At 33.6% G+C, this 24997-nt stretch overlaps 3 protein-coding genes and 1 long non-coding RNA gene across 6 annotated transcripts; 3 read left to right on the plus strand and 1 right to left on the minus strand.

The window, feature by feature from the left end:
* Nucleotides 1-439: 439 nt before the first annotated feature.
* LOC145621391 (ubiquitin-conjugating enzyme E2 5B-like) lies at nucleotides 440-2199 on the plus strand. The gene is made up of 4 exons (XM_081676130.1): nucleotides 440-620; nucleotides 729-856; nucleotides 1030-1134; nucleotides 1602-2199. The coding sequence occupies exons 1-4, from the start codon at nucleotides 551-553 to the stop codon at nucleotides 1743-1745; spliced, it is 447 nt and encodes a 148-aa protein (XP_081532256.1). The 5' UTR covers nucleotides 440-550; the 3' UTR covers nucleotides 1746-2199.
* Nucleotides 2200-3212: 1013 nt separating this feature from the next.
* Nucleotides 3213-7804, minus strand: LOC145621388 (uncharacterized). The gene is made up of 6 exons (XM_081676128.1): nucleotides 7652-7804; nucleotides 7524-7565; nucleotides 7355-7441; nucleotides 4082-4211; nucleotides 3731-3956; nucleotides 3213-3594 (listed from the first exon to the last, which is right to left on the minus strand). Exons 1-6 carry the CDS (start codon nucleotides 7696-7698, stop codon nucleotides 3470-3472), a joined length of 657 nt encoding a protein of 218 aa, XP_081532254.1. The 5' UTR covers nucleotides 7699-7804; the 3' UTR covers nucleotides 3213-3469.
* LOC145621392 (uncharacterized) lies at nucleotides 4598-7024 on the plus strand. 2 transcript variants are annotated; one of them, XR_014108409.1, is made up of 7 exons: nucleotides 4598-4930; nucleotides 5009-5174; nucleotides 5254-5315; nucleotides 5616-5737; nucleotides 5895-5990; nucleotides 6316-6384; nucleotides 6501-7024. It is a non-coding gene; the product is annotated as an uncharacterized LOC145621392 (long non-coding RNA). The 2 variants fall into 2 exon arrangements; XR_014108408.1 differs by having other exon boundaries at nucleotides 4602-4930; nucleotides 5088-5174; nucleotides 6501-7014.
* An 8251-nt stretch (nucleotides 7805-16055) lies between the features above and the next one.
* LOC145621254 (protein kinase STUNTED-like) lies at nucleotides 16056-20434 on the plus strand. Of its 2 annotated transcripts, XM_081675997.1 has the most exons (10): nucleotides 16056-16586; nucleotides 16699-16772; nucleotides 16852-16970; nucleotides 17075-17196; nucleotides 17299-17910; nucleotides 18009-18257; nucleotides 18357-18520; nucleotides 18837-19058; nucleotides 19212-19364; nucleotides 19889-20434. In XM_081675997.1, the coding sequence occupies exons 1-10, from the start codon at nucleotides 16427-16429 to the stop codon at nucleotides 20153-20155; spliced, it is 2142 nt and encodes a 713-aa protein (XP_081532123.1). In that variant the 5' UTR covers nucleotides 16056-16426; the 3' UTR covers nucleotides 20156-20434. The 2 variants fall into 2 exon arrangements, with proteins under 2 accessions (XP_081532123.1, XP_081532124.1); XM_081675998.1 differs by lacking the exon at nucleotides 16056-16586 and having other exon boundaries at nucleotides 16759-16772; nucleotides 17061-17196.
* Nucleotides 20435-24997: the final 4563 nt, after the last annotated feature.

Genomic DNA, 24997 nt, shown 5'->3' on the forward strand with positions numbered 1-24997 from the left:
TTATTTTTTACCTCTTAAGGTTATTGTTTTATAACTTAGTGATATTTTGTAATTCTATTACAGTTTGTTAAACGGGTACATTATCATGTCAATTGATATAGGACGTGTTTGGAAAATACGGGTATATTAGCTTCAGATAGCCTTATAAAATATTCGTAATACTATTTCAATCGCTAGTGATGCTAAACACCTAAGGTAATCAACTACTGTCACAGTGTTACCATTAACAACCACTGCGTACAAAAGCTAATTTTGCCGAACATGTAAATTAACAGCTTGTTCGCACCTCTATGTATTATCTTCTACTTTATTAGTATCAAATTTAGAAGGTGTGCTATAAACTTTTGCTAGTGGATTCTTTCCTTGTTCCTTTCTTTTCCTGGAATTTGTTCTATGCCCACTTTCAGTAGTGTAAACAGAAGCTGTGACACTTTTCCTTCCATCATCTCCATTACCACATTTCTCATATATACCTCTTATGCATTGAAATTATTATTATTAGTCTTGGAATATTATTTTGCAGTTTTTTGTGTCAGAAACTCGACTCGAAATGGCATCTAGAAGAATTGTAAAGGAGCTCAAGGAATTGGAAAGAGATCCACCTAGTTCTTGCAGTGCAGGTAATCAAAACTATGATATGTGAAATTCTAATTTGTCTAACTAGTCCCAATTTATTAATCGTTTTTGGGGGTTTTCGTCGCTTTTAATTTCATTGGTGACAAATATAGGTCCAATTGCACAAGATATGTTTCATTGGCAAGCAACAATTTATGGTCCAAATGAGAGTCCTTATGCAGGAGGTGTTTTCCTTGTGAACATCCATTTTCCACCTGATTATCCCTTTAAGCCTCCTAAGGTAATTCATATACGAGTATATTGTTATTTCATTTCATAATAATTATATACGAAGTATATTATTATTTCATTTCATATTTCTGGAATATTAGTACAGAGTATTAAATTTCATTTCTGATGTACAATAATAGCTATTGTTACGACAAGCTTAAAATTATAAAAATATATATGCAGGTGGCCTTAAAGACGAAGGTATTCCACCCAAATATTAATAGCAATGGAAGTATTTGCCTTGATATACTAAAGGAGCAATGGAGCCCTGCACTCACCATATCCAAGGTGATCATCCCTGAAATTTTTTCTGACAATATACATATGCATGAAATATAACACATACCCTGTAATATTTTACTCTGATAGTCTGATCACTTATTAAGAGGATTCTCAACTATGTTGTAGCGTTGAGAGTTTGACATGGGTACTTGAAATGAAATAGTCCGAGTAACATAGGTTCCAAACTTCCAACTAAGCCTTGGCCTATTATTTGAGCAATTATAAAATTTCTGAACTTATCCTACTAGCTTTCAAAGCTGCTCTTTTCCAAGATTTTAGTACCATGCTCTTTTCTTCTCTGTTTTTCATTCATTCTTAGGATTTTATGATAGTTTCTCTCACTCTTGGTTCATCATATAAAGCATGTTCTTGTAAATAAAATCTTGATGTTTAGTAAAAGTTTCAAACTTCTTGGCAGCTGACAATAAAGTAGCACTAGCCATAAAAATTGACAGCAATTGTTGAATTTGTAGGTTCTGTTGTCAATATGTTCTCTGCTGACGGATCCAAATCCAGATGATCCACTGGTTCCAGAGTTTGCACACTTGTACAAGACTGATCGAACTGCATACGAAACCATGGCTCGTAGCTGGACTCAGAAGTATGCCATGGTCTGAGCCTTGTTTAGCCTTGACATGAGTCTAACATATTATTTTCTGATAATAAACCTTCCAAGTATATAATGTCAAGGCACAAAAAAAAATTATTCCGACGTTTTTATCTTCTGAAATCTATAGCGAAATATGAAATTGTAACTCATTTGGAGTATATAATTACTAGAGGCACCACACAAAACATTTAGCCAAACGTTTATCAATAAAATTGTTTTGTTGGGATAATTGGTATGTACAATGCCTAGGTGTCAGACAACGGGTACTTTAGGCAAAATGAAGAGCTCTAATAACATTAATAGTGTGTACTACAGGAGTATTTAGGCTACAAGAAATGTGAAGCACTATTTATCACTACAAGAAATGAAAGTTCGTAATCTTCTTAGTGTTGTTGAGAAGTTTATGCCTTTTCATTGTTTTAGTGATGTCCTTGAAACAAAGTAAAAATTTTGCCCAATCACATCAAGTTTCCAATATTGAATAATCCTTAATCCTCCAATACTACTTTCCTTTGTGCAAAAAGTGATTCTTTGGTGAATGATTTTCATTGTCATCAAGTCTCACTCTTCGTTCAAGTTCAAGTTCAAGCTATTATTAGTACATTGTGAGAGATATTACAATCAAAGTTCAGTCTTTAATGATATCAATGGTTCAACTTATGCATTAACATATGTGAAAAACGCTACTATCACATCTATGAAGAAAATATGAAAATGAATACAGTTTGAAAGTCAGAAGCAATGATATTTAAGAGAAGTAACTTAAAAAAAAGGTTAGCGTGCGTGTTTGGGTTAAGTTGAGGTCTAGCTTAGATCCTTAGCTTCAATAAATTTACACAAAAATTTCTAATTCTTAACACGTTGAGATTCTTACGTTAGTTGATTGTTACTTCAAATTGAGGAGTAAACGAATTATGGCCTCACACTCATCAATCAATACTATTATTTCCAATCCTTTAACAAGCATGCATATAAATGTAAATGTAGCATTACGTGTGATTTCATCCACTTGAACAAAAGTAGTATTAACAAATTATTCAACTTATAATTCAATCGCAATTATTACGTCGTCAATGCTTCATATGTATGTACTCCCTATTATTGTATGTCTAAGACATATCACCGGCCAAATAAAAGATTTTGATTGGTCCTCATCAATCTACAGTATTCATCATGCTAAAATTTACTAGCATATATTTGTGCGAAAAAGATTGAAATTGGTACAATATATAATATAAATTCATTTGTTATCTTTGTATACAATGGCAAATAATTGCTCCATTTATATGATGTATTGTACACGTACTCTGTACTAGCATCGAAATGTACAAGCTAGTATGCCCATACTTGAACCACATATGATATAAAGGCGTTGGTACACTTTTGGGAAAAGTATTCCAAGTCTAACGTATATACTCCAAAGTTAAGGTTTCATTTATTTTATTTGATACTTGTACGTCACTAGGTCGTCCGTAGTATACATCTATGATAATGTACATGATCTCAAAGACGATTTTAAAGAGAATATAGGTTGTAGATTTGTAGGTGCATAGTTTTAAAGAGTTGCGATTCAAAATTACGGAGTTTTAGAATTTTAACTCCGCCTCTACAATAGAATAGATATTTTAACTCCTCTATACTAGGTCGTATGCATCTATGCGAATGTGCATTCTCCAAGTCTGTCTCGGTAAGTGTTGTGAAATGGTAACGAGTTGTTACCGTGAACCATGATTAAGAGAAGGAACATCCATTGAAATATGGTAACGGACCCACGTGCATCCAAATAGAAGGTTCATAACAGTAGACCAAATCTGTTGGGTGAAGAACACCATTCGTACAACCTCGACAATTTCCCACTGCGACAGATAGAAATGCACCCAATTGTCAGTTTTATGCTAGATCGATATAAATACGATATACATATCAACTTGTAGTTAGTTTGCAAGCAATCAAGATTCAAGATTGAATGTATAAACACAAATCAATCCTTACCAGGGCCAGAAGGATCCAGAATGTCGCACTGAATCACGGATAAAAGACGGTATGTACCATAGTCTTCTTCAATGATATCAGCATAGAACAACTTTGGTGAACCATCATCATGATCATCTCTCTCTCTTTTCTTAGCCTTAAAGTTGTAATGAAAGCGTTTCCGGGGCGAAATGGGGAAATCCATATGCTTGATAAGCTCCACCACTTCATAATCATAATTAGGCCCCTTAAAATCAACCACACCAACAATACAAAAACCAAAACAAATCAGTGGAATGGAACAAAAAACTTGAATGCATATATATTTCAAGATAAATAAAATTGTGTTTGCAAAAAATATAAAATAAAGACCTTGGTATCTCTGTAATGATTCAAAACATCTTGACATCTGAAACGATGATTGTTCTCCGTCACCTCTAAAACTACTTTGTTGTCATTAATCGCATCCGGCTCAAACCAAACCGGTGGAGTATAGTCATCACTGATACACAATTCGAGATTTCACATTACTATTACTATCACTCTAATTGTTATGAATAATACTTAGCAAAATTTCAACTCCTAAACAAAACACAAACACAGGTGAAGCAAAATCACAACACCAAATATAACGCAAAAATTCATGTCGTTCACTCCACTACAAGAAAACAGTTCAAGGAGGGCGATTTTATTTTGGCAAAGAGGGCAATTTGAAGTTTGCCTTCTTATAAAGCATCAAGCAGGGCATACGTAACTCGCCCTATTTTATTGTTATCAAAGAGGGCGAAAAACAAGTCGTTGTCTTATACTTGATCAATAAGGGCGATAGAACTAAATTCGCCCTCTTTGATAAGACAACAAGGACGAATTAAACAATCGCCCTTTTTTAAATAGGGCGACCTTAAAAATCGCCATCCTTGATAAACAAAGAGGACGGATTGTAAACATTTGTCTTCTTTGGCTCCTTTCTCGCACAAATAACAAAGACGAGTACGGAGTACTTAGTAAAACACTGTGGAGTAAGGCAAACCCAGAAATATAAAATTGTAAAATCTTTCTCTCTCCTCACAATATGGGCATTCATACTTCGTATTCTCCATTTAAGCGGATTTTGAGCTTTCTTCTCCATTGAAGCGATTTTCGAGCTTTCTTCACTATTGAAGCAGCTTCTGAGCTTTCTCCTCCAATTGAAATAGCTCCTCCATCAAACCAATTTATCAGGTAGTATTTGTTAATTTATCGAAAATATCAATTTCAAAATCTAGGGTTTAACACTAGTTAATTTGTTCGAATTTTTAGAAATTGTTGCTAGGATTCAAAATTTGTTGCAGATCATGCGAAATTTATGGAGTTAAGCTTCTGATTGTCGTTATTGCAGCGAGTTCTGAGCTTTCTCCTCCATTGAAGCAGCCTCTGAGCTTTTTCCTCTGCTGAAGCAATTTCCTCTATTAAAGCACCTTCTTAGGTAATGTGTTAAATTATCAAATTGCAATTTCACAATCTAGAATTACTGCTAATTAATTGTCTCATTATATTTAATTTAGGGTTTGAAGCACAATTAGTTTGGTTCGCTGCTCAAATTCCTTAGTCAAGTCACTAAATTCTGGTATTATTTGAATAATTTGTTGTTTTTTTTAATTAATTGTTTAATTTTTTCATTATACATGTCTATTATCTGATATTTGTTCAGCTGCATTATTTTTTATTTTTTTTTTTATAATTGTGATCTGCTTTTATACAACAAATTGGTTATGAATGACCAATTTTCTATCAGTTTGGTTGAGTTTAACAATTCAAATTTTAAGCAGCATATTTCTTGTTAATATTGGTCTTGAGATTTGAAAATTGATGTGTATAAATTGCAAATTCTGAACTGGCTAAAGTGTTATATCTTCAACTGCTCTAGAGTCATTTAGTAGCATACTGATGAGATAGCTGCCCTTGAGACTTGGGACAATGGCAAGCCTTATGAGTAAGCTGCTAAAGCCGAATTACCAATGTGTGTTCGTCTAATGAGATATTATGCAGGTGAGTATTGAAACAGGCTAAGGTGTTAGCATTGCCTCTTTTTTTTCTTTTCCTGAATGTCTAATTCTCCAATGTGTGTCTATCTAATGAGATGAAGTGTCTTTAGTTTGTGTGGAATTTCTCATTGAATTTCCCTATATTCATGTTTGTGTGGAAGGTTGCGACTACCTTAGCATGCAGGTATACAATTGTTTTGAAGAGTGCAGAACAAATACCATCAACTGCAATCTATGCCCCAAAGCTACTCCAAGAGGTACTTACACAGTGAAAAGTCCCAATATGCACCTCTATTCATCTATTCCAACTTGTTTTGCTTCAAAGATTACACAGTGAACAAGCTAAGTAACTACTGATTGAGGAATAATTCCACAGATTAGCATTAAAATTAATGATTATAATGCAGAAACATTTCATATCTTTAATAGGGTTAATTAGGTTCCTGATAGAATGATCTGATCATCATACTAATACATCTTTCCTTGGCAAGCTTGATTATGTGTTGCACACTTTTCCGGGAGTCAATAATTTTTTCATTGTTGAAAACCTCCTATGAGCTGAGCTTGAGTTTTGTTGGACAGATTACTTTGTGGGATAACTTTGAATAGATAACTTTGTAGACATCTATTCTGCAATACTTGTTGGGCAAGGTCAGTTCTGAATTTCTGATGCTTTTGTATGTATTAATAACCTATAACATCTTTATTTTTTTTTCTCTCACTATTTACCCTCTTCTGTTAAACTTTCAATTCTTTGATTCCTTCAGAAAATGGAGTAACAACATTACAGGAATAATTGAATTGAAGAGTAAAACTGAATTCTGATGATTAATTGCAACTCTATTGTGGAAGACAAGTGAAGACAAGTCCAAGGACACTCGAACCATAAATTTCAGCTTCACTAGCAATGGAGTGAAAATTATATTGCAGTTGTGCATTATGTTAGCTTAATTATGTTTGTTGTACAAGTAGCATGTTTATGAAAATAGTTTTTTTTTTTTTTTTTTTTTTTTTTTTTTTTTTTTTTTTTTTTTTTTTTTTGGTTTTTGTTTTTTATTGTAAAGACATTCTCTTGTAATATACTTTTTGCTAATAAATAATGTTGATTACATAATTATATAAATTATTGTATTACTTTATATATGCCCTGTATTAGAGAACTAATTTTTTTTTTAAAAAAATTAAAAAAAAAAACAACAAACAGGGCGATTTTTTGATTTGCCCTTCTTGATAATGGACAAAGAGGACGACTAAGGTGCCCTGTTTGAGTTGATTTCATAGGGCGAAAAAACTAGTTGCCCTGCTTGAATCAGTCAAAGAGGGCAAAAAATTTCGCCCTCTCTGATCTCATTCAAAGAGGGCGAAATTTTTTGCCCTCTTTGATCTCATACAAAGAGGGCGAAACATCTAAATTGTCCTCCGAAGCTAATACAACGATGCTAAGAGGGCAACTTTAGGGCGATTTAAAAGTCGCCCTCTTTGCCTAAGAAGGCGAAATTTGGCTCTAAGAGGGCGATTAAAGTTGCCCTCTTTGATCTTATTTCTTGTAGTGCTCTAAACGCTATTTTTGAAACAAAAACCCTTAATTCATTGTCTACAATATTTGTAACAAAGAATTTACCTTGGACTACCCTTAAAAAACCACAAGGACTCATCATCTGGAAGGCGGAAGGCGGTTTCATCTTCAGGAACCACTTTACTTCCAAATCTATTTATATTAAAAATAAAAAAGTTAGCAAAATTGTATATAAAAACAATGAATTAATTTATAATACAAAGAAACAATATACCTTAGACGATTAAACGACGATCCATGTTGAGGAGTAGCAGGCCTAATACAAAATTAAAGATTTCACCTTATTAGATAAATAAAGTTGGGGAAGAACACATACAAATTATTTTTTTTTTGACAGTTTACCTTTGACGATCTCCTTCTAATGAACTAGATTCAGGCACCTCTGCCATTCGAATCGGATATCTGAAGAAAAAAACAAGTTAATCTGTTATTAATTATTATTTAATCCACTGAGTAAAGAAGAAATTAATTTATTTATATATAAATCAAAATTACATAGAGGAAGAGAAACAGCCGCGTGAAAAAGAAAATAAAAATGGGTTGGTTTAGGGGAAATTGATTTTCTAGGGTTTTCTTTTGCCCTATTGCATGGAATACGTAGCGCTCCGTACTTGTTCATACTTCTTTCATTCCCAGCTAGACCGACCTATCAGGCTATCAAACTGGACTCCCGAATCCCGACCAATTTTTTCGTTTTCAACACAATTTTTAAACTTTAACTCATTTTAACCCAGACCCACTTAACCCGTAAATTGGCGTGGTTGGATCGGGTCGTTGGCTGACTTGGGACTTTTTTTTTATTTTTTCAAAAACTAACACAAATGGGTTTTTCAAAATTCCTCAAAAAGCGTTGATTATATAACCTTCAATTTTGTAATATATTGACTTTTTTTCGCCAATAAATAAAAATTGCCGAGATGTTTACCATGGTCTATAATATCCTCCGAGAGTCAAATTGGGTCGGTGGAACCATCGAATATGCCCTTAAACGGTTATTTTACCCGTTCACAATTTGTAGTGATTTCGTAAACTCAAGCCTACCACGGACGTTTATGACAACATATAATGATCATATATGGTTTCAAACAGCAATATATAACCCCGAGATGTATCCCTAAGGGTTTCAAGGTTTTTCGCCGCCGAACCCCAAAACCTCAAAATTTATTAAAAAAGCGTGGATTATAACCTTCAATTTTGTAATTTTTTGACCTATTTCCGTCCGGAAATAAAATTGCCGAGATGTTTACCATGGTCCCTAATATCCTTCGGGAGTCAAATTGGGTCAGTGGAACCGTCCACTATACCCTTAAACGGTCATTTTACTCGTTTATAACTTGAAGTGATTTAGTAAACTCAAGCATATCACGTACGTTTATGACAACATATATTGATCGTATATGGTTTCAAACCACATTATATGCCACCGAGATATTCCATACTTTTCGCCACCGGACACCAAAAACCTCAAAATTTTCTAAAAACGTGTGGATTATAACCTTCAATATTGTAATTTTTGACCTTTTTTCGCCCAGAATTAAAAATTGCTGAGATGTTTACCATGGTCCCTAATACCCTCCAGGAGTCCAATTGGATCGGTGGAACCAACCAATATGCCTTTAAACGGTCATTTTCGCAACTTGCACTGATTTTGTAACTCAAGCCTACCACAGACTTTTATGACAATATATAATGATCATATATGGTTTCAAACGACATTATATGACCCCGAGATGTATCCCTTAGGGTCTCAAGGCTTTTCGCCACAGGCCCCTAAACTTGAAATTTTCCAAAAAAAAAAAACGTGGATTATATAGCATTTAATTTTGTAGTTTTTTTTGACCTTTTTTCGCCCAAAAATAAAAATTGACGAGATGTATACCGTGGACCCTAATTATAACCTCCGGAAGCCAAATTGGGTCGGTGGAACCATCCAATATGCTTTGAAACGATCATTTTACCCATTAACAACTTGCAGTGATTTCGTAAACTCAAGCTTACCGCGGACATTTATGACAATATATAATGATCATATGTGGTTTCAAACGGCATTATATGACCCCCGAGATTTATCTTTTAGGATTTCAAGACTTTTCGCCACCGGGCCCCAAAACCTCAAAATTCCTCAAAAAGCATGGATTATAGCCTTCAATTTTGTAACTTTTTGACCTTTTTTCGCCCGGTTATAAAAATTACTAAGATGTTTACCATGGTCCCTAATTGCCTCCGGAAGTCCAATTGGGTCAGCGAAACTATCCATATACCCTTAAACGATCATTTTACCCGTTCACAACTTGCAGTGATTTCGTAAACTTAAGCCTACCACGGACGTTTATGACAACATATAATGATCATATGTGGTTTCAAACGGCATTATATGACCATGAGATGTATCTCTTAGGGTCTAAAGGTTTTTCGCCATCGGGCCTCGAAACCTCAAAATTTCCTAAAAAAGCGTGGATTATAGGCTTCAATTTTGTAATTTTTTGATCTTTTTTCGCCCGGAAATAAAAATTACCAAGATGTTTATTATGGTCCCTAATACTCTCCGGGAGTCCAATTGGGTCGGTGGAACCATCCAATATGCCCGGCCCTTCAACGGTCATTTTCCCATTCAGAACGTGCAGTGATTTTATAAACTCAAGTCTACCACGTACGTTTATGACAACATTTAATGATCATATATGGTTTCAAACGGCATTATATGACCTCGAGATGTATCCCTTAGGGTTTCAAGGCTTTACTCCACCGTGCCCCGAAATCTCAAAATTTCCTAAAAAACATGGATTATAGCCTTCAATATTGTAATTTTTTGACCTTTTTTAGCCCGGAAATAAAAATTGCCGAGATATTTACCATGGTCCCTAATACCCTTCGGGAGTCCAATTGGGTCGGTGGAACCATCCAATATGTCTTGAAACGATCATTTTACCCGTTCGCAACTTGTACCGATTTCATAAACTCAAGCCTACCACGGACGTTTATGACAGCATATAATAATCATATATGGTTTCAAAAGGCATTATATGACCTCGAGATGTATCTCTTAGGGTCTCAAGGCTTTTCGCTGCCGGACCCCGAAACCTCAAAATTCCTCAAATAGCGTAGATTATAGCCTTCAATTTTTGTAATTTTTTAACCTTTTTCGCTCGTAATTAAAAATTTTCAAGATGTTTACCATGGTCCCTAATACCCTCCGGGTGTCCATTTGGGTCGGTGGAACCATCCAATATGCCCTTAGACGGTCATTTTACCCATTCACAACTTGCATTAATTTCGTAAACTCAAGCCTACCACGTACGTTTATGACAACATATAATGATCGATCATATATTGTTTCAAACGGCATTATATGACCCCGAGATATATATCCCCTAGGGTCTCAACTCTCAACACTTTTTGCCACCAGGCCCCGAAACCTCAAAATTTTCTCAAAAAATGTGGATTATCCACAAATAATTGTTCCATTATATATGAGGAGGTATTGTACATTTGTACACTGTACTAGCATCGAAGTGTACATCAGTGCATGCCACTCTTTCACCACATGCGTTGCTCGAGTAATATAACATGGAGTAAAGGCATTGGTATACAATTGAGAAAAATATTCCAAATAATCTAATTTACTCCATACGAAGTTAAGGTTTCATAAATTTTATTTGATACGGCACTAGGTCGTATACTCTTATCCATGCTAATGTACATGACCTCAAAAACAGTTTTAAAGGAAGTGTAGCTAGGCGCATAGTTTTTAAGGATAGAGGTTTTGAAGAGTTGCAATTCAAAATTATGGAGTATCGGAATTTGAACTAATCTATCATTAGATTAGATATTTCATAAAAAGCAACAACACCTTTATATTATACCTTTTTTTTTTTTCTTTTTCAAATAACATTTATATATCGTGGAACTTGCCGTGGATGGATCCTTAAGCAGATGAGCAAGCCCTTCACGTTTCTCTCACCAAAATAAAAATCCTTATATTGTTATTGTGTCATCCGTGACTCAAATTTTTATCACAGTGGAAAGTTGATACAATGATATAGACAAAAGCTAAGGCATGCATTATCCAATTCTTGAAGCAGATATACTGTTCATGATCAAATTTAATCACAAGAACTTTAGGCGTAGTTTTAAATTAACCTCTTTTAGCTTATAATCATCCTATAATCATACAACTTTGTAAAGGATTACTACTCCATAATCAAAAATCGTATAATTATTCCATCTTTTTCATTCCTCTAAGCTCCAAACTACTTATCAATGTTACCACGAGTTGACAACCCCTATCACTGGTCTATCCTCTAACATTAAAGATGTAACAAATGTTAGAGGATAGACCACTGATAGGGGTTGTCACGAGTTTATTAATCCATTGCGTTTATTAAAATTTAAATATTGAATCGCAATAAATGATATGAGGGCCATCATTTTCGATTCATCTCTCACGTGAAGTGTTATATATATGTACACTACCGTGTTAAAAACAACAAATGATCCCTCTTATAATTATGATTGTGATGCATAAATAGTCGTTGACACGAACTTTGTACAGTAACGCTAGTACTCTAAATTTTCTTTATTAGCCTTAATCTAATCAAGTGGTCTCATAATTTGAGGGGAAAAACAAGTGCGTGGCATCACAACTTTTGCAACATTTTTTACGCTCTTCTTTTTTCTGTGAATTTTGGTCGGTCAATTGGATTGGTAATCTAATCTACTTTGCATAATTTCAACATATCACTGTAAAAAATTGTTTACTTTGCTAGAATAGTAAAATTTCTGTTTGTCTTATTGTGAGTTTGTGACATCCTTCAATCCTTGCATATTTGCATTGCAATTATATACGAAGTATATGGGATTGCTCTTTTATTATAATTTTTTGATCAATTATTATTGAATCCTATTGACTTACAATAGATTATTTTAGCTGCTTATTAAAAATAAAAATAAAAATAAAATTTAAAAAAAAAAAAAAAAAAACGCGGAAGCACTAGACACCAAGAATGCATTCGAATAATTGTCATTGATTCACTCATTATTCCGGTATTTCAAATATTACTAAAATATCTCATATTATAATTAAAGAAATAACAACATTACACAAAACATCCTAACTATAGCAAACAACCATGCAAAAATCTGAATATAATTGGTAGAAGAAGCTTTCTGCAATGATGCATTACATACAATATTGACCCTGCGTACAAAAAATAGACCCATGAACTTCTAATAATTATGAATTTGTCTAGAAGAAAATTGACACGTGTCAATTAACAAAGATCCTTCTTTATTTCATGTTTAAAAATATCAGCATGTAATATGATATGGTGATATAATTCCATGGGTCTACAAAATTTTCGAATAAGACATTTGAACGATAAATGGCCATGAACAAAATATTATTAGTTCTCGCAACCTAATTAAAAGGCTTGGACTCTTTGTCCCTCTATGCCTCTATGGATGTTAGGTATTCCTAATTCAGATATTAATTGCAATCATGTCCAACAAATGCAATTTTTAATACAATATATATGAAAACATAACAAGGGCGTAGGTGAATTTCAAAGAAATTACGAGAAAAAATTTAGGGCAATAAGAATTACTCGTAGAAGTTACAATTCAACTATTAAGTCATAGATAAGTTGATCATTGACTAAAATCCACATGCATTCTTTTTCGTAGTAATTCACTACTCGTATCTAATCCACATATAATAATTCTTTTTTGTATATTAAGGAGACTACTCATCCCAATTCATCCGTGTTTTTCATAAGTCAATCTAACTTGATACGGTAAAATCTCACCTCAAAAAAAAAGTTTCTAGTATTAAGACAAATTCAAATGTGACCTAGCTAGGTCATATGACCAATATAAGCGAATTTGATACATAAATACATTATAAAGTTAATGAAGTATATATTTATTTATATAGTCTATACTCTATAAATAGATCTACTCCGTAGTTTAAGAATTATAGACTATCATGAACGAGAATCACATAATTTAATTTAATGATATATCCTTAATTCCCTGCATGCTGCCGACAATAACCAACTACTATATGTGGGAAGATATTAACTCATTCCGTAAGAATTAACTATAATAGCCACTTGTTCCATTCCCTTAATATTTACTTCGCATATTTGACGGGATTGCCCGCCGCTAAGAAACTCAAAGGCTATATTTTAATTTTACCAATATATTCCATTGCTTACTAAAATAAAACCTTGTCTCCTGTTAGTTTTATCACATTGTTTCTAATCATAACATTTACATAATATACTAGGAAAAATACTTGTTATTTCAGTCCACTCATTGCATGGTGTAGAATGGGGGACAACTTCACAACATGCGTTGATCTACTATGTCAAGATAATACGTAAAATAGTGCACTAGACATTATTTGTTCCTCCGATCATCTTAATCAATGTGAGACAGTCATTTCACGTAGCGTGAGCTTTATAATTATTTAACAGTGTGTATGATAGAATTTGCGAATATATAAAGTGACGCTTTTTATTTGTCGGGAAAACCGGGAGGAGGGGAGAATGAAGCTTCAACATAGCAATCAGGAATTTAGGGCTCAGGTTGATTATGGTTGTGATGAATGCTGTAATAATTAAGATGTAAATGTGGTCACGTGCTTGTCAAAGTGTTATGCATAGAAAAGAGAGCTTAATTGAAGACGAGATTAGTACTTCCACGTGACCTTGAATTTTAAGGACACCAATTTCAAAAAGTTTTCATAAATGCGGGAAAGCCATTATGTTTTGCAACTACTTACAAAAGTGGCGGGTACTCAACTACGTTACTGATTTAGGATTCATATAGAATAATTTAACACCGGTAACACAGAGTGATGCTATACATACAATGGTATTATAAGTGGGCTACCATTGTATGTATGTCACGTCAAAAGGGAGGGAAAAAAATACGGGGAAACAATATGAGGAAGGTGGGCTCCAAAATACAGACCAATCAAATAATGCCAACAAGGGTTGTACATGGGCTACCATATACAACCATTGTATGTGTAGGCTTTTCCGGTAACACAACTCTTTACTCATATATGAGTCTTACCATTTATAAAATTCATATAGAATGGCATGATCTCATTAATCTTGTTTTACTTGTATAGTTGTATTCATAGCATGCTTTTTTTTTTTTTTTTTTGAAGGAAGTATTCATAGCATGCTAAGAATTACGTAGTCCTCAAAAAATCCTACTCACAAAAGATAAATTTTGTGTCAGCCAAAATAGTTACAAGTTTTGGATGGATAATGATGCAATTAAAGAGATAATTTTGGTCAGAAAGCAAATAAGTACTGTACAAATGTACAATGTTAGGTGCACTTATTTAGAAGATAAGCCACTTCCAAAATTTTCCAAAAATGATGCAATTGGGAGATAAAGGTTGCGCACCATGACTCATTACTTGTAGTTTGCGACTGTAGATGACTAAAAAGTAGCAGACAATTTGACTAACAAAGATAATAATCTTATTCTTCTTTTTAATTTTCAATCACATTTTAAGGAGCCAAACTTTTACTAATCCGCTGGTCAACATCATAATTTTGCTTGTGTTTGAATGGTATTATGCGCTAAATTTTATCATAGCCTCAAATATATGACCTTACCTCATATGTATCATATTATCTTCAACCACTTATCCATAAAACGCAAAAAATTTGCAACTAGACATACGTATGTAACAATTAACAGATTGTAACGATGTAATTATAAAGATTAAAGAAGTTCGGAGCTTACAATCAGATGTACCTTTGAGAGTTGACATACACGAAAGGTTCTATCACTCATACGTGCACGTATACCATATACAAGTAGTCGATTCATAGACGAAAAAAATATAAAAATAATTATGAATTGATTTCGCACCTATATCTAATGAAATTATTTTAACAATTCTACAACTACAAAAGTATTTCTTCTATTCATCATAAGAAGTGGTATTCTATTTTGAATTCAATTCAATGGGGGAATATAAGAAATACATACACCTCAGCTAATTAAGATACGATTTTAGGTAGGATTTGAATAACAATTTGATTGTCAACAAACTTTCACCTAAGAAAATGGCTTAAGATTCTATTTCTTCATCAATAATAACACTCCTATTAAAAAGGGAGTCAAAACTCAAAATTTATTTCCTAATTTTACTGAAGGTCCCTCCTTTACGTAAGGCATATTCCATGGATTTCCTGTTCTCTCTCAATTCCCAATAACCCCACTGTTAATTTTAATTTTTCTTTACTAATTCCATAATTTATTAATTTAATTCACTCTTAAAAATCGGGTGTTAACCAGTAACAGCCGGTATCAGTTTTAATTGTCATGTGTTTTCTGCACTCAGTGACCGGATATCATGGGTTTCCCGCCACCTTTTAGCCCGTTTCCTTCGTCTTTCCTCCTCTTCGTTACCGACGATTTCCCCCTTTTTCATTTCAACACTTAACTAGCAATATAAATTAATTAATCAAATAAATTATTGTTATTATATTTTTAATTATATTTAATTATATTTAATGATATCATCATTATATAATAAGCCATCTTTTTCAACATCATATAATAAAGTGATGGTATACATAATGGGTCCAAATTCTAGTTGCAAAAGTGGTTGGAGTTCATCCACAAATGAGTATTTGGCGGTACATTCTTTTCATTTAAATAAAACACTCCATGTTTTTTTTCGTGTGTAGAATCTAATTTGTGATTTATGAATATACGCCTTATTATTATTATTACAATTGATTCAAATTATTTTTATTGTTTATAAGTTTTAGGTTAATATATTTTGTCCCGTAATGTTTTGTTATTTTCTCTTAATTGACTACACATAGTATTATTATCACCTAATCTAAGGAGGCCCCTTTTTTGTTATCTAATTAAAAAGTAGGGTTTCCCTCAAAAAAAAAAAAAAAAAAATTAAAAAGTAGGGTATAATAATTCTTATTAGAGTTCTTTAAATTTATCAGGGTGCTCTGCTTTTGGAGCTCAATTTTCTTCAGATAAAGATGATCAACATTTGAAGATTTTATATTTTTGTAAGGTGAAAAGAAAAAATTTCCCAACCAGAAGTCCAAGCAAAAAAAAAAAATGAGGATTGAGAAAGAAGAAATGGGGATTGATCAAACCAGAAAAGTATTGGTTGGAATTCGATTCGATACTGAAAGCAAAGAGCTTCTTGGTTGGGCCATTGTTAAGGTTGCTGAGCCTCTTGATCATGTTGTTGTTCTTCATGTTTGCAGAAACTCAGGTACACTATTTTTACAACCAAAAAAAAAAAAAAAGTTTCAAACTTTTTTTATTTATTTTTCACTAACTTAGGAGTATTTTCAAATTATCATGAGATATATTTTATGTTGTAGATGATGTAGCAAAGGAGAAGAAACAACTGGATGATTATCTAGAGATTTTCAAGAATTTATGTGATATCAAGAAGGTATCTTTCCTCTGTTTTTTTATTAATTTTTTTATAAAAAAAAATATAGGATTTTTTAATGAATTAAATAAAATTTCAGGTAAAGTTAAGTGGGAAGATATTAACAGGAAATTCAATAAGAAAAAGTCTAGTAATTGAAGCAAAAGGGTGTGGTGCTGCTGCTGTAATTGTTGGAATAACAAAACCTGGTTCTATTGGGTAAGAAATTTTGACTAATTTAATAAAATCAAAGTAATTTCTGAATTTAAATTTTATATGTCATTGGTTCTATCTGATTACTGTGAACAGTAAATTAATTTCAGGGGTAGAATGTCAACTGCAAAATATTGTGCAAAACAATTGCCTTTAACCACTGAAATCTTCACTGTTCATAATGGCAAAGTTGTATTTCAAAGACTCTCCAATGATGATCATATAATACAAGGTTAAATTTTAATCTATTTATAAATAATGCTTGAATTTTTTTATCATTTGGTTGTTGTTATTGTATGCTGAATTGTTTGATTTTGTATGAAATTTATGCTAGGACTTCAAGAAGATCCGAGGCCGAGCTTCCATAAACCCGGAAAATCGAATGGAAATCAGTCTGATTTTGGAGATTCAGAAGTATCAGAAGTGGATTCTAATAGCTCGAAACTGAACTGTCAGAACTCAGAATCTGAATCAACTGATATCAGTTGTGAAGAGCTTGCAGAAGTTGAAACTCCTAAAAAAGCTTGTATTGACAGTAAGAAAATTCCTCAAAGAACAGTTAGTTTTAACAAGGAGGATAATGTAACGGAGCAAAAACCCGGTTGGCCTTTGCTTCGAAGGTCTAGCCTTCCGACTCAGAAGGCATTAGACTCGAGGAAAATGTCGGTAGTTCAATGGGTCATGAACTTCCCTGATCGTTCACCTCCTGATACTCCACAAAGTTGTGCTAGTAGTAATGTGGACTCGAGTTCTACCAAGTCCGAGAGTCCCTTAGGAAGGGAAAATGATAATGCAAGTAATTTCGCGTTTAGTAGCAAAAGCAGTCAGTCTCTTTGGAATGAGTTGCTTGATCAGGAACCCGGGCTTCCATTTGAATTGAATTTTTTGGAGTTCACTTGGTTTAGTTACGAGGTTTTGAGACACGCGACATCTAATTTCTCTGCAGGTTACAATTCGTTTCTTTTAAACTTCGTTTTAATGATATAAGGCTCTATTCACTTCACCTAAAACTGTCGTACTGATTAAAACTGTTTTTGTGTGCAGGGAACTTAATAGGTAAAGGAGGTTGTAGCCAAGTTTATAAGGGAACTTTTCTTGATGGTAAAGAAGTGGCTGTAAAGGTACTAAAATCGTCGAAACAAGCATGGAAAGATTTCTCTCAAGAAGTCAATATAATGTCCACAATGCGCCACAAAAACATTACAACATTGCTCGGTGTTTGTATCGACAACAGCGAGCTAATCTCTGTCTATGAGTTCATGTCCAAGGGCAGCTTAGAGGACAACTTGCATGGTAAACACCAACTCCTAATTCTGCTTCAATTTTCCTTTGATTGATTTTATTGAGTAAATGGGAAGTAAGATTTTGTTGTGTGATTTATGTTTGTAACAGCTGAAAACAGAGAAAAAACATTGCTGTCATGGGATGCAAGGTTTACAGTAGCAGTTGGGATAGCAGAAGCCCTTGTTTATTTGCACCAAGGTTGCTCAAGGCCTGTTATTCATAGAGATGTCAAAACTTCCAATATTCTTTTGTCAGACAACTTTAAACCTCAGGTATACCTACCCTCTCATAATGAAACGAGTAAAGAACGATTCAAATCATGTTTTCTTCATTTTACTTACGTTTTATAAAAAAATCAGTTTTAATCCGCAAAAATCTATTATTGACCCGTAACAATCAGTTCAATATAATAAATATTGGTCGAAGTGGACAAGACCTCTCAATAAAGAAATTTGTTAACATCCTACCTTTTATTTTCTATGGTGCATGCAATGTTACAATTTAAACTTTTGAATCATTTCACTAAAGATGGATTTTGGCCAATAATAGTACTCTAATGTGATATCTTTTGATTGATTTTGGCTGTAGTTGTCTGATTTTGGGCTTGCAATATGGGGTCCAAATGCAAAAAGTTTTGAGACCTACACTGATGTGGTGGGCACATTTGGATATCTAGCACCCGAATACTTCATGTACGGTCAGGTCACCGACAAGTTAGACGTCTACTCATTTGGGGTGGTTCTTCTTGAATTACTAACCGGAAGAAAACCCATTAATTCTTCCAAAGGCCAAGAGAGCTTGGTCATGTGGGTAAGTACTTCCTTGATTTTTTAATACGGAGTATGTTTAACTGTTTGATATCTGTATTATTCAAAAAAAGAATGCGACTTTTTGATGTTGCGTGTCATTAGTTTATTGAAATTATAACATGTAAAATGTTGGTATGGATTTGATGAATTTCAGGCAAAACCAAGGCTACAAAATGGGAAGCTAATAAAAGGAATTCTAGACCCTAGTTTGGATGGGAGCGTTGATGAGCCCCAAATGCAAAGAGTGGTCCTAGCAGCTAAACTTTGCTTGACAAGGGCAACTAGGCTTCGTCCTAGTATGGACCAGGTATGTTTGCTTGATGGACCCCAAATTGGAATATTACTCCCCCCTTACCAAAGTGTAGTCAATTCAATTTTAAGTTGAATACTTTAAATTTGCTTCTTGGTTTGGATCAATTAATTTTGGATTAGAAGTACTTTTACATGGTTATTTATCGTAAATTATTCAGATTTCTAATTCAAGGTCGTGTTATAAGTTTTTGGCTAGCCTCAAATCAAATTTCAGGTTAAATGTTGTTAATAATCCACATAATTACCTTTTGTGGTAAAATTGAATAACTTAAACAATAATGTGTATAATTGCATAGTAAATTGAGTTGTAAATCAACTATTGTACCTTTTATTGGGAGAGACAAAGTTTAGAGTATAAAATTTGTTGTTTTCAAATACTACTAATTGAAATGTCTTAGTAGCGCCTTTTTAAAACATGGTCTTGTTTGGCAATCAGTTGTTACTTAATTCATGGCCTTATTATTTGACCAGCTATATCATCATAGACAAAGCATTTGACATTTCTTTTGAATTTTACAGATACTAAAACTTCTAAAAGGAGAGGAAACTATGGATGTATGGGCAAAGTCACATGTATATGATGAACAAGAAGAAGAAGAACACTTTGATGGTAATGACGAAGAATTTTACCAAAACTCGAGTGCTAAGAAATCGCACTTAAGTCTTGCACTCCTCGACTTAGAAGATGATCACACGTCGTGCAGTAGTGGTGACCGGAGCAACAGCCCTCATACTCTAGGGGATTTCTTAACTGGAAGATGCAGGAGATCCTCGAGTTTCGATTAGCACGTTGATCCCCCTTCCCCCATTTGTAATTAGCCTTACGTTAGCATTTTCCTTTGTATAGTTTTGAGGAAATTATAAGTCTAAATTTGCACCCCTCTTGTTTTATGTGGTGGTTTGGATAAATGTAAACTATATATATGCATGAGTGCATATTATTGAGGTTTGAGGCAATTAAAAGCATTTTTGGCGAGTTAGCTTCTTGCTCTCAATGTTGCAATTATTTTCATTGTGACTTTATGAGCTTATAACCCTAATGCAGCTTATACTTTTTTCTTTTTATATGCAATATTGCAATTTGCAAAGTGTATTATTTATCCTGTAGTTAGATTGTAAGAGCTTGATTATAATTTTAGTCTTAATTTGATTGGTATGGTTTTAATTGAAGAATAATCGGGACTTGGAGGTAGTTGCGTAGTGTTGGTTGATTGGGTGTGACTGACTAATATACCTTATTGGGTTATTGTAACTTTATGTAGATATATGAAAGCATTTTTCTCGCGTGTTTAATTACCTCTAAATTAACACATAATACTTTTTTTTTTTTGAAGGGGGGAGATTATATTCATTAATAAAAAGCCATACGGCACTTACATAAGAGATCATAATCGAACAATACAAAGACAACCGAACCAATTATAAGTTCGAAATAAACGAAACTACAATTGCACGCGCAGAATGACTTTCTTAAATACCCTTGGCTCATATAACGCTGTCCTATGCAGCCTCTTGCAAGGGGGTCTGGCAATATGATGTAATTTCTGACGAGAACCTTCATTGGCTCAGAATCCCGTACTCCTCGACCTGAAATCAAAATTGGTGTCGTACACTTCACCATAGACAAGATCAACTCCGATTCAAACACGAATATCGGCATGGAAGCAAAACCCTTTAGCCCAAACCAACAGAAGATCAAACCGAAGCCCCATAACCAAAAAACCCGGCTTAAATCCTGCACCAGAAGATCGGTACACCGATCTGCAAGCCCCATATCACTCCAACACACCACACAAACAGAAAAAATAATAAAACTAAAAAACACACAACGACTTCTAAAAGGAAAAACAGAACGAAAACTAAACCCTAAAACAAAAAACGAAACCCTAACATCCCACCCCGCCGCCAAACCGAGTCCCACCACCCACGCTCTGGGATTCACCGACCCAGCCCACGAAACGCCGGAAATAAACGCACGGACCACCGAGGCCCGCCTGAGAAGCCCGAACCCCACACGCCCCTGAGCCGCTGCAACGACAACCCTACACGAGGGACTTAGAACGGCCCTACACGAGGGACTCAGAGGGAGGAAACTCCCCCTCCCCGTTCTCGTAAACCACGTCGCGGCAACGGACAAAGGGGTGGGGCGAAGGCGCGGCGGGGAGGCGGTACAAAGAATCGACGGCAGGCCGGCCTCACAGTCGGAGAAGAATAACGGCGGCGGACGAAGAGGCGGTGTGGCGCCAGATGAAAGGCTGAAAAAACGAAAAACCATAACGGAAAAAGAAATAAACAATCTAAAGGGGTAGATCGGAGGCTCGCCGACGCTGTGGCGTGGGCGGTGAGCCACACGCCCGCCGGCGAGCCTCATAGCCGGAGAAGAAGAAGAGGGGCGGCGGTTTATGGGAGAGAGAGAGAGAGGATTTTTAGAGAGAGAATGTTCCTAATGTTGCAATTATTTTCATTGTGACTTTATGAGCTTATAACCCTAATGCAGCTTATACTTTTTTCTTTTTATATGCAATATTGCAATTTGCAAAGTGTATTATTTATCCTGTAGTTAGATTGTAAGAGCTTGATTATAATTTTAGTCTTAATTTGATTGGTATGGTTTTAATTGAAGAATAATCGGGACTTGGAGGTAGTTGCGTAGTGTTGGTTGATTGGGTGTGACTGACTAATATACCTTATTGGGTTATTGTAACTTTATGTAGATATATGAAAGCATTTTTCTCGCGTGTTTAATTACCTATAAGTATTAACACATAATACTTATATGTGAGAAATTAAAAAAGTATTTCCGTTCAAAAAAAAAAAAAGAAGTTTTTAAGCATGCAATTGGGAGTAGTTACCACTTATATTATGATGAATTTTTTTAGAGACTAGGATTTCAATCATTAAAAGTTTGTACGGAAACAGAGTAATTGGTTTTTGCAAATCAGCTTGATTATGGGCCCAATCCGGCGGCATTCAAGATCTTTATTTAAAAGGGCCATGTGCAATCTGGACCCTCTAGTGAGTCTAGTCCAATTGGCTGACTTGATGGCTTGAATTGTAAACCATATGTGATTTTTCTTTTTTACAATTTGCAATTCAAAGCATGTATTCATTGTCAATATAAAATTATTTAAATTTAGATATTTTGAAACTATATATTGTGGGTTGTGACAAGTGAAACAAATTTACAAATAAATAGTTGACAAGTATTTCAAAGAAGAAAATTGAGGTGTGGAAACCAAATTAATCAAAATAGTTGAAACGCAACTACACAAGCAAGATGGAAATTACAAGTATATGTTATCAATGTTAACAAAGATGGCTTTTCCCGAATATGATAGTTTACACCCCCAAATCTATTCCTTCAATTGCGTGTTAAAGTGTTATGTTGCTATTATATATATGAATGAAAGAAGTGTGATTTTTATATTACCTCCGATCCAATTGACTCGCAACAAAGGGGTATTATTTGTGAGATATAAAATATTTGTTTGTTGCGAGTAAATTAGACCGGAGGTAATATATACTTGTATGTTGTATCTATTATAGAGATGAATTTCATTTCCAATGGTATTCACATTATAGTATAAAGAATCTTAATGAGGACATTTTTAAGGATTGAATGTTGTAACTTTTTTTCAGAGATGATATTTTTCCATTGACATTTGCGATTTGTGCAACATACAGTAGTCAATATAGAGCAAAAAAAAAAAAAAAAAAAAAGTATTCTAATAGGCCTATCACTCGACACGTGTCTTGAGGTCACTTTCACTCTAGCTCACCCAAGTAATGTAAACCATTGAAAATAATAGAGTAGAATGTAAAGTACGTAAGGCTGTCCATCCATTCATTCAAAATAAAGGAGTCCGTCTATTCTATTGTGCCAAAAGTGTTGCATGCATCTTCTCTCATAATAAAAGTTAAAAATAACTTGGGAGAATTTATTCCAAACGAATTTTATTTATTTTCGACCAACAGAAGATGCACGTACGTTCTTCCGCAATTTTACTTTTAGGAGCATCTATGACTGTGATTGTCAACATCTCATTGATCTCAAGCTCTCAACTTATTGTTGAGCTTATTTTAAGTTATTGTACATGTTCAAATTATACATTAACATTTATTGGACTTTATCAAGATTAAAAGGTACTTTGAAATATGGAGTAACTATGCTAAAGTTAAGTCCAATATTTATGACAAATTAGGGCCTGTTCATATTTACTGAACTGAACTGAACTGATTAGAGCTGAATTGAATTGAGCTGAAATGAATATTTTATGTGAGAGGGAAATTAAGAGCTGAACTGATTGGAGCTTCAGAACTGAACTGATTGGAGCTGAACTGAACTGAAATTAAGTAAATGTGAACAGGCCCTTAATACAACAAAATGACAATCAATATATTTTTTCTATAACAATCAAAATTTATCATTTATCTTACCTTTCTCCATACGTACTATAAAAATTTAAAATCTACTTAATATAATAAAAATAAATACATCATGTCTTTAATAATAATTTGTATTAAATCAAAAAATAAAAAGAGAAAACTTATATTTAGCTAAATTACTAATTTCCTTATCTAAATCTGCTACAACATTCAATAAAAAATTAAAAAAATAAAAAGATTATATGGCGTTAAAGTCAAATGTGGCATAGTATTCTAATCTTTATAGGTAAATCATCTAACTTTCTCCTAGACTCTTTCTAACAACTTGGCCAATCAAATTCTTGAAAAGCCAAAGCTCTAGCAACCTGAACATTTTATATCATGAATCTGTTATTTTGATACCAATAATAGAAAAAAATGAAAGAATAATGAATCTCTTAGTTTATAATATGAATATAATCAGAGAGCATAAGACAACAGAACCTCTACTCACAACTTGCCGCGTATTAATATGTAAATCCATCATTCAATTATTAATTATATAAAATTTAATAAATAAAGTTGAGACTAGTCTTACTTATGTGGTTAGGAGTTAGGACTTAGAATGAAAAATACATTTTTCTTGGGGGGTTAACAAGTGGTCCAAAACAAATCCATTTTTATAAGTACGGTGCATTTTCATGTTGAGATTCCTTCAATAAATAAGTAAACAAGACTAAGCCTAAAATAGATAAATAAATAAAAATAAAATTATAAAAAAATAAAAAATTACATATGAATATATGATATCCTATCAGATTGGATTTATTCCGATTTAAATATTCCATTTATCGTAAAGTATTTTTTGCATCCTTTTCCATTGTGAAAATATGGAAGAATAATGAGTACGGATTGCCTATTTTTTTGGACGTGAAATGTGTAAGTTGTACTAGTAGTGATAAGTGTAGTATATATAATTTAGATCAGGCATCAATGTCAAATTATTACTTCTTATTCAATACATATATAAAAATGAATATGCTCTCTATATCATTTTTTTGATTGATTTTTTCAATTATATAATATTATAATTAGAAGTAATACTAGTATTATGATTTTATGAATTCCCCAAATATATTTATACAGTTCATATCATGTCACAATAAGTCAATAACATGCTAATTGTCAATGAACTCATGTATGACCTCATTTAATCTATGAGTTAAGTATAAAATAGTTAAAGTGGCTCATTGTCCACATTTT

Source organism: Chenopodium album, chromosome 27, assembly GCF_948465745.1.
Source record: "Chenopodium album chromosome 27, dcCheAlbu1.1, whole genome shotgun sequence".
NCBI lineage: Eukaryota > Viridiplantae > Streptophyta > Magnoliopsida > Caryophyllales > Amaranthaceae > Chenopodium > Chenopodium album.